Below are 13484 nucleotides of genomic sequence, written 5' to 3' on the forward strand. Positions count from 1 at the left end.
TAGCAGTATCGTAGACCTAAAAAAAAAAACCATCCAACACCATCAAAAAATTTTTTTCTATAATTTACTATTTCCTCTACAAGGTTTTTTTCCTATCTCAGGGTCGATTTTTCAATGGGTCACAATCAACAAATGCCCTGCGACATCTATATGAAGTTATTTTTATCGTAAAATATACCGGTAAAATAACAAATCTGCAATTTCCCATCAAGTTTGGTCTGTTTATTTACGAATTATACCATAAAATATAAAGTCAGTGCGCGGGGACATCACTGAGGTGACTGGCGAGCGAGTAAAATAAACACATATCTGATGATATGTAGAGTTTCTGTCAGTGTCGGAACATTCAGAAGCGCAACTATCAAAGGTCAATAGTAAATAATTAATATTACGTGGAAGAAAACTGGTAAGTTAATTGCATGTATATGCTTCACTCAGAAATATTATTCCAGTCTCATTATTTGTGCATGCAGTTCGCCATGATTGTTTCCGATGTTCCGAATGAGAACCGAATGACGTATCGAAATATTATTTTGTGTCAAATGTTTTCATTGGCTGAGCATGTACACTGTCATGGTGCCCGACTTCTAGTTGGCGTTCAAGTACGGTAAGTGGGAACCATTACATGTTTACAATGGCGGCAGATTCAAAAACCTTTTACAAGGCGCAGTTTTTTCGATACCTTTGCCAAATTAGAAGAATCGGAAGAATAAAGCACACAGCCTTCTGAAACTCAATCAAAAATACTTTAAAATGGCACTTGTTACTTGGTAAATAATGATCTTTGTGAATAATAAAAGTTTATTAAAAGTTATATGGCCACGGTATCAAAGTACTGTAAGCACTTTCGATAATGACGTTCACTATTCAATAATGTGTTTACTATTCAATAATGTGTTCTTCCCCCTGTGGAAACCACAGGTAGCAGTATCGTAGACCTAAAAAAAAACACCATCCTACAACTGACTACTGTACTGCTAACTTCAAGATATCAAACAGACATTGTGAAAACTGAGTCTAAGGCACAAATATTTGATGAAAGCAGCAAAATGCTTTCATTTGTATGCATTTATATACACTGTTTGCAATAGAAATCAACACTTTCATCTTGGTATTTATCCCACTGTTTCTTGGAACGAAGCCCTGCACAATTCCTGTGGTACCACACTAAACATGCACTGCACTGAATCCACTGAATTCCTCCTTTACCCATCTTTTGACAATGACCACATACATCATCATCTGAGGATGAAACACTTTCTTGTGAAGGCGATTGAACTGGGTGGGATACTGATGGTGTTAAAGGCCCAAGACCTTCATCTGGTAAGAAGAGTTCAGCTGATGAAGTTGATGGTTGTGGCTCCTCTGAGATGCATTCTACAGCAGGAGATGTTGACTGCTGAGGGTCAGAAGAGGAATCTTTCTTTGATGAAGTTTTCTGTGAAGTTGATGGCACTTCTTCAAATACTTGGAAGTGTGGCATATGACTGGAGTCAGTTATGGCCTTTTTGACAATTTCAATGAGGGCAGATTTCTTGGTATTTTGCTTACCACTTATCCCATATGCTTTTCCAAGTTTTTCAATCTCTTTCCTTTTCATCTGTTCTAAAACATTCACATTACTCATTATCAATCCTCTGAGAAGTGAATGTGACATTTCCTTCCTTTCAGTTTTATCCTCCACTATTTTCTTGAAAGATAGAGACTTTTCAGTGGTTTGCTGTTTTTGCTGTCTTATCATAATTTGTTTTCTATGTGCCATGGTCTTGGCTACAGAGAAGGAGTGCAATAAATCTTTTCTGAACTGGTTGAACATTACCATTAAAAACTTGTTAGTGAGATCACTGAATACTGAGTGGATATTATGAACTTTGTTCACTGTTGAACGGAGAACTTCCCTTACTAATATTTCATCTTCACAATCAAGAACAGTCCCCAAATCATCTGTTAACAAATTCTTTGTTACAACACTGACAAAATCTGCTAATAATTGTTCAGACTTCAGAAGTCTGTCATGGCAATATCTAAAAATAAACTGACCATGAACATTCAAATTTTTGTTAACTAGCAATTCTAAGCATTTACTGCACAATTTCAAGGAAAATTCAAACATCTCATCTGACACATTAACTAGTCCCCTTGTCATATACTGCCTTCTGTCAATATCTGCCAAAGAATCTTTATCACTGGAAAACATTTTCAAATATTGCTCCTCTTCCTTCATTGAGTTCAAAATTGAAATCTTCTCTTTTGAATCAAAGTAATTCTGTTGGCCGGTAGCACTTGAAGAAAACATGTTCGACCTGTAACTTGCAGTGTAGTGCTTATTTAATGTGCTTACACAGTACCCAGCCACATACCTTATCCTGGCTTTTGATGCATCAGTTATGACTCTTTCATGAATTTGTTTGTCCTTGTCCCCATATAGCTTTGTTTTTTCATGTAAAAGAAATTTCCTCACACCATCAGTTAATTTTGTACATATGTATGAATGAGCTCCTGAAAAATTGGGGTACTTTTCAAACATGAGTAAACATGAAACTCTATAACTGTCACCGAGCTGATATTTGTGAATTTCAGTGTAAATCCCTGTTAACTTATCTGCTTTAATTTCAGTACCTGGTGTAGCTTCTAGGTCATTCATAATATTTGATATTGCTTCAAACAGTGTCAAACAAAATGTTTTACAGTACCGCAAATTGTTTGATAAAAGGTCTCTTGTAATGAAATTGACCTGTTCTTGGACTGCGGTCACTGGTATTTCTGTGAGACATTCTTTAAGAATGTTCTCAATCTCAAAGCCCTCAGGCAGTTGCTGCTGTTCATCAGCATCAACAAAATTCAGAGATGCAATTACATCATTGAAATCATCTTCCAAATCCTCCTCAGTTACTGGCACATCATACTCCATTTCATCACCAAACCAGAATGTCTCAACTGTCTCATCAGGATGTCTGAAATATGTCAGTAACACATATTTCTTTAATATGTTTCACATCACTCATTGATTAGGTTATTACGGTAAATACTCGGCCATAAGTCGACTACTCTTTTCAGCTACATTTATTATTTTATTTTTTTATTTTTAAATTTGCCATGGATTTTACATAAAAAGCACATATAAATTTATAATATTTAACAAACCTTTCAAATGATATTTCGACTTATGGCCGAGTAATTACGGTAGGCTTTTTGCCATTTCTTGTCAGTGTTGTGGTAACGCTAATGCTAATGCATATTATTTTTTCAATAATGCCAAGTAAGGAGTGCGGTGATGTAGGGGATAAGGTGTCGGCCGCTCAATCCAGAAGTTGCTGGTTCAAATCCCACTTGGGTCACAAGCATAACTTCTCATAAGACACCAGTACTAGTTTTCCAGGAAGTTGACTTGAAAGCGACTCAATAAGCTTCAAGCTTTCTTCACAATCAAGCTAAAATAAATTAGTAGTAACTCAACTAAGTAATGATTAATGCCACAAGTTTAGCATTAAAAATAATGCTAATTTAATGCCAAGGTTGGTAATGCTAACGCTAATGCTTAGCATTACTGGGGCATTATTTTCTCAATCACTGGAGAAAAAAAACACTGTTATTTGTACTGGTAAAGCCCTCTACAGACGGTAGGTTTTTTGTTGTAAATAGAAGCATAATGGAAGAAGGATGACACTGAAAAGTTAAATGATTTGAGCCGCGTCATGAGAAAACCAACATAGTGCGTTTCCGACCAGTATCCGCACAGTCTGGTCCATGATGTTCGCTAACGGTTTCTCTAATTGCAATAGACTTTGAAAGCAAACATCATTGATCCTGACCAGACTGCGCGAATGCACAGGCTGGTCTGCATCCATGCTGGTCGCAAAGCCACTATATTGGTTTTCTCATGGCGTGGCTCATTTGTGTCATGCGTAATCAAATTCATGGGACATAAAAAGGTGAATATTATTTTTTATTATAAATGGTTACATGCTTTTCAGTACAGTCTTGATGCACTATGTTTACTAGTTAAATATCTGTTATTTATATGGGAATGGAATACTGTCTGTATGTGAAAAATGTACAATTTCAAAATTGTACATCTTTGAGATAATTAGTGTTGTACAACAAAAACCTACCGTCTGTAGAGGGCTAAAGCAGTTTCTAATAGATTAATATTCTATTATAAATTTTATGAACCAGTCTAAGTGTATAATAGCCAATTATGTTCAGTGTAAATATGAAAGTTGTTTTCTTCTTGGTAAACATTCATATGGGCAATTTAATTGGGAAACACTATTTTAAATATTTGCACAACTTCTGTAACAAAAATAGATACTGAAGCCTGGCCCAGCTGCAAGCTTACAAATAATAGGCATTAAGTGGTTGAATATAGTTTGACATAATTTGTTATATTAACAAAAATATGAAACATGATCTATTGTTATCTTTAACGCCTCTATAATGCTAATGCACCCCTATGTAATGCTAATTTAACCCTTAGCCTGCTAAATTTCTAAAATGGACTGGTCTTTCATTCAATTTGGGCAATGCCATTTATCATTTGAAGGGGTGTTCACTGAAAATTTACTGACTGAATAGCGAACAGTGCAGACCATGATCAGACTGCACAGATGTGCAGGCTGATCTTGGTCTGCACTGGTCGCAAAGGCAGAGTCACTTGCCGCCAGCAGGCTAAGGGTTAATGCATTATTTTGAAAATTATGTGTAATGCTAAGGCTAACTTAATGCCAATTTTTCCCTTAAGTGATGCTAAATTAATGCATTATTTTTGCAAGTAATGATTAACAACCCTGTTTCATGTATTTGTTTTTTAAATTTTGGCAAGATATCTTAAAATGTTCTTATTTTTTTTTACAGGTTAATGTCCAGAGTTGATTTAAGTGGCTGCATCAACAATAATAGTCTTTACACATCTTACACTCTGGAGACAAAAGATAAGGGGCTGGATCCTTGTTGCACACTAAGAGAATTCACAGAAACAATCCAGGTTTTATTCCCTCATGTCACTAGACGGAAAGTTAAGTGTAAGGATAAGACTGTATCCACAATATATGATGGCATTAACATTAAACCTCTGAACCACCTGAGCTTCAAGCGGGAACTTCCACTTGATTTAGAAACATTAATGGAACCTTTGCCTACTGACTGTTTAACTGAAAAGCTGAATAATGACTCGGTGTGCTGTAAGCTTGAAACAAACTATTTATCAAATGGCAATGGTGTAGTAAAAACAATACAGCTTAACTGTGATAATACCTTCAGTGTTAGCATAGCCAATAAAACTGTGGATTTACAGTCAATTGGAATTGACAATACATTTCCTAGCACAAAGGATGGTATTTCTTGTACATTTAAATGTGTTGAAAAGATCCGACTATGCATTGGGGTACCTGTTATTACAAATACTGTCTGCACTAGATTTCACATTCTTGAACAATTTAGTGACAAAACTACTGGAATTAGTTCTAGGCGCCTGAGATCTGTAATGTGTTCACGTGTTGTGAAATTTAACGCTGTTTCTCAGACATGCCTCACATGTCAACGGATGACAAATAAATTGAAAACCTCTGAAGCGAATAAAGAAAACTGTACTAGTTCTGGCAAGCAAGATCAAGGACAGAAATCCTTAATTACAAAGACTAATATTAAACAATTAATTCCGAATGCACCAGACAACCTAATAGAGTTATTATTGAGCCAATTCCACAATGTTGGAGTTCATCCAAAAGGACGCCGGTGGAGCAAGGAAGTCATGAATTCTTGTTTACAAATCTACACAAGGAGCCCAGTAGTTTACAGGCAAATAAGAAACAGCAAGCTGCTAGTATTGCCATCACCTTCATTTTTACTTACATACAAAAACAAAGTGAAACACAATGTTGGCTTTCATGATGAGATTTTCAGGTAATTATATTACTATAATCAGAGAATAGGGCTTTAGTTATGTGCGTCTGATTTAACTGAATACACAGGAGCCTGAAATTCTATCTATAATGCTCCAAAATGGCTAAATATGAAACTGAGGTCAGTTTTATATTTAGCCATTTTGGAGCATTCTAAATAGAATTTCAGGCTCCTGTGCTAAATTCCTAATTTTACTATGTTATTCAGTATGTATCTCCATATGCAGGGAGATATGAGCCATGCCATGAGAAAACCAACATAGTGGGTTTGCGACCAGCATGGATCCAGACCAGCCTGCGCATCCGCGCAGTCTGGTCAGGATCCGTGCTGGTCGCTAATGGTTTCTCTAATAACAATTGTCTTTGAAAGCGAACAGCATGGATCCTGACCAGACTGCACGGATGTGCAGGCTGTTCTGGATCCATGCTGGTCGCAAACCCACTATGTTGGTTTTCTCATGGCACGGCTCAATTATATTGATTTTGTTTCATTCCCATTCACTTTCCATAAAAACAAATTTTCACTGCAAAAATTTTTTGCCTGCAAAAATTCTTTTCAATTTAACAAGTCACCTCTTTGTACTTTGCCCAGATAATGCTTATCCATTCAGCATTTCATACAAAAGAAATGGTATGGGGAGACTTATGCTTTTATTAAAATCAATCTCTAGTTGGTTTGATGACTATGACCTTTAACCTAGTGAACCCAGATGAATAGGTCATCTATCCATTAACACTAATGTGCCTGTGAAGTTTAAAAAGAAAAAAAAACATTACAAAAAAGTATTGAATAACAGCAAAAAAAAAATCAGTGCATTTTCATTTTCATAATCTGTTTTGCTTAATGTAAGCATTTATAATTTCAGGTGGATGCATGCAGAAGCACGACGTCTTGAGTTGCCAGAACAAGCAATGGTGGGTGGGATTGTCATCGATGAGATGGCAATCCAGCAAAATATAGAAGTGGCAAACAATGGGGACATTATAGAATTAGTAGGGTTTGAGGATGTGGGAGAGGAAGGGAACATGTGTGCTACACTGAGAAAGGGACATCAAGAAAATTCACTTGGTACTCATATTTTACAGTTCATTTTTTTGGGAATATCTGGTTTTAGATTTCCATTTGCTCACTTTGTATCGACAAATGTACAAGCATATGACTTACACAGGCTTTTCTGGGAGGCAGTCAGCTGGCTTAAAATGTATGGCTTCACAGCAAGATATGTTAGTCTCGATGGGGCACAAACAAACAGAACATTTATGAACATGAACCTAGGCAAAAACCCATCTTCCATGATATGTGAAAATCCATCTCTATATGATCCAAGCTTATTGTTTATTATGGATCTTTCTCATGTTATAAAAAAAGTGAGAAATAACATATTAAAAAGTGGAATAACTAAATCTTCTACAAGACTTCTGACTCTCCCTGATGGTTCCATGATACAGTGGCAAATGTGGATAAATGCCTTCCAGTGGGACAGGTCTAATGCACTTCAGATTCACAACAAGCTAACAAATGAGCATCTGTTTCCAAGCTCACAATCCAAAATGCGAAATAAGTTGGCTGAAGATGTGTTAAACTCTGAAATGTTAAATTTAATGTTGATTTATAGAGGCACTCTGTCAAACTCTAGTGCTTTAGACGGGGCCATTGAGATACTGAAAAGAACTTCCAAGATGATAGCAATCTTTCAGGACAAGTCGCCTGTGCTTTCAGCAGATGACAATAGATTAAAGGACCTATTAGAAATAAGTGAATGGTTTGATAACTGGTCGGATTGTGTTAAAAATGAAAAAGAGAAAAACAAAATGCTGCTTTCAAGCCAGTGTCTTGAGGATATTAAGTCCTGCCTTATTGGTTTTTGTGAACTTTGTAAAGTACTGTTGTTAAGAAAAGACACCAGGATTATTCCTGCTATGATAAATTCTGACATTATTGAAAATCACTTTTGTCAGCATCGGGCTACATTCAATGGAGCAAATGCAAATCCCACAGCTTTGTAGTATAGAAGAAACTTAAACTCTATTATTCTAGGTCAAAATCTTGTGTCACAAAAAAGCAATGCTGGTAATATGACAATAAAATCACCTCAGTTATCATTCACATCTACATGTAATGCCAGAGTTAAACGCCCACTGCCAGATTCATCAAGCTCTAAGGAATATACTCGTTTAAAGGTTATCAGAATGTAATTCAGGTTATTAGTTTACCTAACAGTTTATTGCAACTCACCCTGATATGTTTGTACAACAGTTGAAATCATCAGCAGGTTCTACATATGGCATTGTCAAGTAGCCCTTGATTTCATCTGGTTGAGGAATGCACACTTTTGGTGTAAAATTAATCACACGCAATCCATCACTGCTTCGAACTCTTCCCATTGCAACACCAAGTTGCCCTGGTCTGAACATCTGCTGGCAGTCTACTTCAACCCTGATTAAATAACAACAGCAACAAACAATGGTAAGCAACTTACATTTTCAAACACATGATAATGTGCTTCAACTGTAGGTTCTAAAAAGACCTGCATGGACCTCATAAGGATACACAGACATTGAACAAAGATTTAACACTTAATTATTCTGAGTGTAGGTTACAAGATTTAGTGGTCCTCGAAATGAGTTTTCAACTTATGGGTGAGTATATACGGTATTAATATATGAGCCATGCCATGTGAAAACCAACATAGTGGCTTTGCGACCAGCATGGATCCAGACCAGCATGCGCATCCACGCAGTCTGGTCAGGATCCATGCTGTTCGCTAACAGCTTCTCTATTAACTATAGGTTTTGAAAGCGAACAGCATGGATCCTGACCAGACTGCGCGGATGCGCAGGCTGGTCTGGATCCATGTTGGTCACACACCCACTATGTTGGTTTTCCCATGGCATGGCTCATATAATATTGTATTTGGTCTCCAAGTTTAAAGTAACAGTCTACCACCTATTTCCTATTTTATAGCATGTACAAAGTCTGCTGTCAACAGATGTGACACAAGTTTATATTCCCTGTGTACAATGTACAAGGCTGCCCAGGAGACAGGTGTAAAAGCCATTTCAAGCATTAAAAACATATCAAAAGTTTCTAAAACTACAAACCTGTCTAAAGTCATTCCTTGGGCTTTATGAACTGTTAGTGCATACGCCAACAACAACGGAACTTGTTCCCTTTTGGCTAGCACCCTGTTCTGTGTTGGGCTGAATACTGAAAAAAAAATCAAATACAGCATTCTTTTAACGTCACATATTATTAAACTCTTTAGCATAAAACAAGGGCGGATCCCAAAGGCGGGGGGAGGTGTCAAGATATACACATTCATGTTCAGTGAGATTTTCTGTGATTTACCATATAACTTGAAAATTATGAAGTATAAAAGTATAGGGCCCATCCCTCTCTGCTGGATCTGCCAATGCAAAAAGAGGAAAGACAAGCAAGGGTAATTATTCTGTTTCTTCTACACTGACAAAATATCTAATGTCAGTCAGCCATTTAAATATTGAATTAAACTAATATTTATAAAACTAGACAGGAGTTGTCAATAATTATGAACAATTAGTCTGCTTTTTATTTATGGTATTTTACTTGGCTCAACAGTCTCATGGTTAACATGGCTCACTACATGTCTGTGGATCCTGCTTCAATCTCCAGTAAAACAAGCCCTGATAAACTTCAGTTCATTCCCTCACTCTCCTAATTAATATTTGATAGAAAAGAGTATATTTGCATTTCTATCAAAAATGAATATAGGAAGGTAGATTTTTTGTACTGTTAGTTAATATATGCAATGTTACATATGAAATATATATATGTATTACTGTAGATACATTTGTATTACATTGTTATTAAAATTATATTATGTTTTATGTGTGTACTGGTAATATATGTGATATTACATTGTACAATGTGATATTACATTGTACATTGTACAGCCAATTAAGAGTGTAACAGAAAAAAGGTTATCATACCTGAAAAAGTTACCTTTCCAATTGTGGATGTGCTTTTCAGAGTTGGAAAGTAAACTTGTGGTCCCTCTGCAGAAAAGCTAGTAACATAACCTTGAAGTCCATTAAACAGCTTATCTGAAAGGTTTCTTATAAGAACAACTGGACAGTTTTCTTTCAGCCATAATTTTTTTGGTGCCGTCATCTCATGGAGATATTTGCTTTCTCCAGTGTCCACTGACAAATATTCCTTTAATGTCCCTGATTGTTGTTCAATCCTTGACCTATTATAACTGTTCACCAAATCATTTGTTGAATACAACTTTGTACTGTCCTGTGAATTTTTGAGAGGCCTTTCTAGACTTTTTATGTAATCAATTGTTTTCTTGTCAATGTTTCCCCCAACTGACACTTTTTGAATTGCACTTATTATGACTGGATCTGTTTGACGAACAACTTCCACTAAAGTTAGTTTATGCAGTTTCATAAAAGTTGGGCTAAAAAAACAATATTCTCCATTGTCATTATACATTTTATTGGGCACTGGTGAAAGCTGAAAAAAATCTCCAGAAACAATAAACTGTAGCCCACCTAAAAACTTACTAACATCTCTTAACTGAGTAACTATAGATACAAGTTGCTCAAACAGTTTTTTGCTTAACATAGATACTTCATCAATTATAAGCACATCTGTTGATCTGATGCGATGCAATGCGCCTTCATTTGACAACAGTATATTCACAATTTCACTAGAACTGTAGCGCCCATCATTAATGCCGCTCCACCTGTGTAAGGTGCAGGCATTATCAAAGTTGGTACATGCTATGCCAGTTGTGCAGGTAATGGCAACAGATTTACCCAACGCAGTTAGTCGATGATAAACTTCTTTAATCGTATAGGTTTTGCCTGTACCTGCTGGCCCATTTATGAACAGATTGTGGCCTGTTATCGCCAGATTAACTGCCTCTTCCTGCAGTTTGTTTAGCATTTTTGCAGATCAAATTTTACTGTTTACATGCACAATATACAGTGATATATGGTACCAAAAATAAATCATCGCACATTTCGGAAGAAAACAGGGGTTATGAAAAAATACCAGGTTCAATATCAACTGTCTCTTTGTGAAATTCGTAACAGAAGTCGCTAAATAAACTGAAAAATCACTCAGTTGAAAGGATAATAAACGGCGTGACTTTGTTTACATTTTACACGCGCAATTAAATACAAGGTCAGGGGTCAGTATCTAGTGCATTTACTACAGCCAATGAAAACCGCCGTTACAAAATTGACTCGGAACATTTCGAATGTCATCGACCTTTCGGAAAAAGAACATGGCGGACAAGAGACAATTTTTAGCGACCGTTTAAGTGAAAACAAGGTGGAACAAATAATAATATGTTATAAATGTCACAAAAGTAATTGCTTTCAATACCAAAGCTTATATATTATTCGATTACTTGTTTAAATGGTATATTGCTTGCGTAATGGTGAATTTATACGCCAGAATCGATGGAATAAATAAAAACCAAAAGTCACCTCAGTGATGTTCCGCGTCCTGAGATAGGAAAAAAACCTTGTAGAGGAAATAGTAAATTATAGAAAAAAATTTTTTGATGGTGTTGGATGGTTTTTTTTTTTAGGTCTACGATACTGCTACCTGTGTTCATTGAGTGACAGTATATTCAAATTGTGTAATATGATATTAAATGTAGTTCATATACTATCTGTAAATTAAATTACAATATTCAAGGTAATTAAATCCTTTTCAAAGATCCCACAATACTTATGTTCTTTGACCTACTGGCTTATATAAATACACTCATTTGAAACAGGTACTCAGACACAACAGTCGTTACGGTAAATAAAACATTTGATAAAAAAATGCTTCATCAGCAAAAAAAAAAAAAAAAAAAAAAGCAAACAAAAAAACACACATTTATTCGAATAGCTGTATAATCATTGTTAAACTAATACACCAAAAAAATGATATATAAAAGGGCCCCTTTATATTTTATATCATGTTATCGTTTGCTGTACGAGTTCCGTAATTTACATGGTCAACATAACATTTATATAGTTAAAAGATGTCATTCAGTAGAAATACTTGCAGTACAGTAGATGTTGGCAAAGCTTGAACAATTGATCATTCCTGGTATTGAACATCTTGCTGTTTTACTGATGAATCGTCTTTTGATCTCGTGTATATAGCTATATGTTTCTTTATTTTTCTTTGTTAGATTGTAATAAAATGAAATACTCTGACAGATTTTAGCAGGTCCTAAATTAAAATTATACCATTGTTGATCAATATTATATTATGATAATATGAAGTGCCATTTTCATTTCTTTTAGTATACCGAGAAAACTGTTTTGTAAACATACGTATGTAGGAACAATTTTGGATTCCTAAACAAAAATGCAAATCTTTCGTCAATTTTTCCATCTTGTAAAATGAAAAGGATTCAAAGTGACTCTGTTTGTGCGACTATATCGGCTTATAACTCTTAGAATTGAAATAAGAAAATCCGTTTTGGGGATATATGCAGCCACGATAAGGCTTCACTTCATTGTTTCATAACTCCAATATACATTCAGCTATACTGTATCATATGTAGCTGCATTGACCGAGAGGGTAAAGACGCTTTTCTAATGGGGGTAAAGGCAATGGCTCGATTCAAGGTTACTTCGACCGTGGTGAGTCCTTGGGTAAGGCAAGGTACTTTATCGTGATTTCCTTAGTAAATCCAACTGTAAATGGGCACCAAGAAGGTAAGAAATTATTGGTTTTAACTGTTTTTGAAGTAGGGTCTCTCAGAAGCTCTATAGGGTTTATGTATATTGTTTCATAAAGCGACGGTAAGTATGCTTTTTTAAACTTTTCCTTTATATATTTCCTGAAGAAAGATCGGAACACTTTTTACATAATTCCCTTTTTCGTGTAAGGAATATATCCGCAACAGAAAATATACAGTGATATTAAACAACAAAGCGTTTAAAAATGCACTTGAAAGAATTTCATCTACCCTAGCAAAGTGAAGACTTTTATGTTGTATATTGGATCCATTTAATTTTCTGAGATGAATATAAAAAATGACACAGAATTTCCGCAAAGAAGCAAGTTAGGAACCTATCATTTAGTGAATAATCGTTGTGTAAAAGAAACGAAACCTTGTATCGATTTTCCTAGCTCCTTACATACTGCCGGATGTTAAAAACGTATCTTAGATATCGAAATTTGATTCTAAATGAAAACGGTAATCCATGCATCAAGAAGTACAGACACTCAGGCGTCAGGACCTCGCGTAAAATCCCCAGCCCCTGCCGATTGTTAGCCAATATCTTTTAGTATTTAAACACGAACTGAGCAAAGTTGATAATCATAAAACATGTTTAATTACAAAAGCAGCCTGTTTCAAAATGCACATTTTGCGCTAACAACACACCTTATATCAAACAAGATAGGATAGTATGAAATTAACACTGCAAATCGGTAACACCATTGCAAGACCTAAGACAGTCGTCTCCTCGCCTATAAAGATAATCTCCATTGTTTCGCCAGGGGCGCGAGAGGCCATTCTGTTTATTAGATGGAACAACTGCGACATCATCAAAGGAACGTTCTTCATGACTATACGCGGA

At 35.7% G+C, this 13484-nt stretch overlaps 1 protein-coding gene across 1 annotated transcript; it reads right to left on the reverse strand.

Annotated features, from left to right (window-relative positions):
• Positions 1-38: 38 nt before the first annotated feature.
• On the reverse strand, positions 39-11486 carry LOC123563755 (uncharacterized). The gene is made up of 4 exons (XM_045356763.2): positions 9870-11486; positions 9003-9108; positions 8137-8337; positions 39-2954 (listed from the first exon to the last, which is right to left on the reverse strand). Exons 1-4 carry the CDS (start codon positions 10831-10833, stop codon positions 1070-1072), a joined length of 3156 nt encoding a protein of 1051 aa, XP_045212698.2. The 5' UTR covers positions 10834-11486; the 3' UTR covers positions 39-1069.
• Positions 11487-13484: the final 1998 nt, after the last annotated feature.

Source organism: Mercenaria mercenaria, chromosome 1, assembly GCF_021730395.1.
Source record: "Mercenaria mercenaria strain notata chromosome 1, MADL_Memer_1, whole genome shotgun sequence".
Taxonomy (NCBI): domain Eukaryota; kingdom Metazoa; phylum Mollusca; class Bivalvia; order Venerida; family Veneridae; genus Mercenaria; species Mercenaria mercenaria.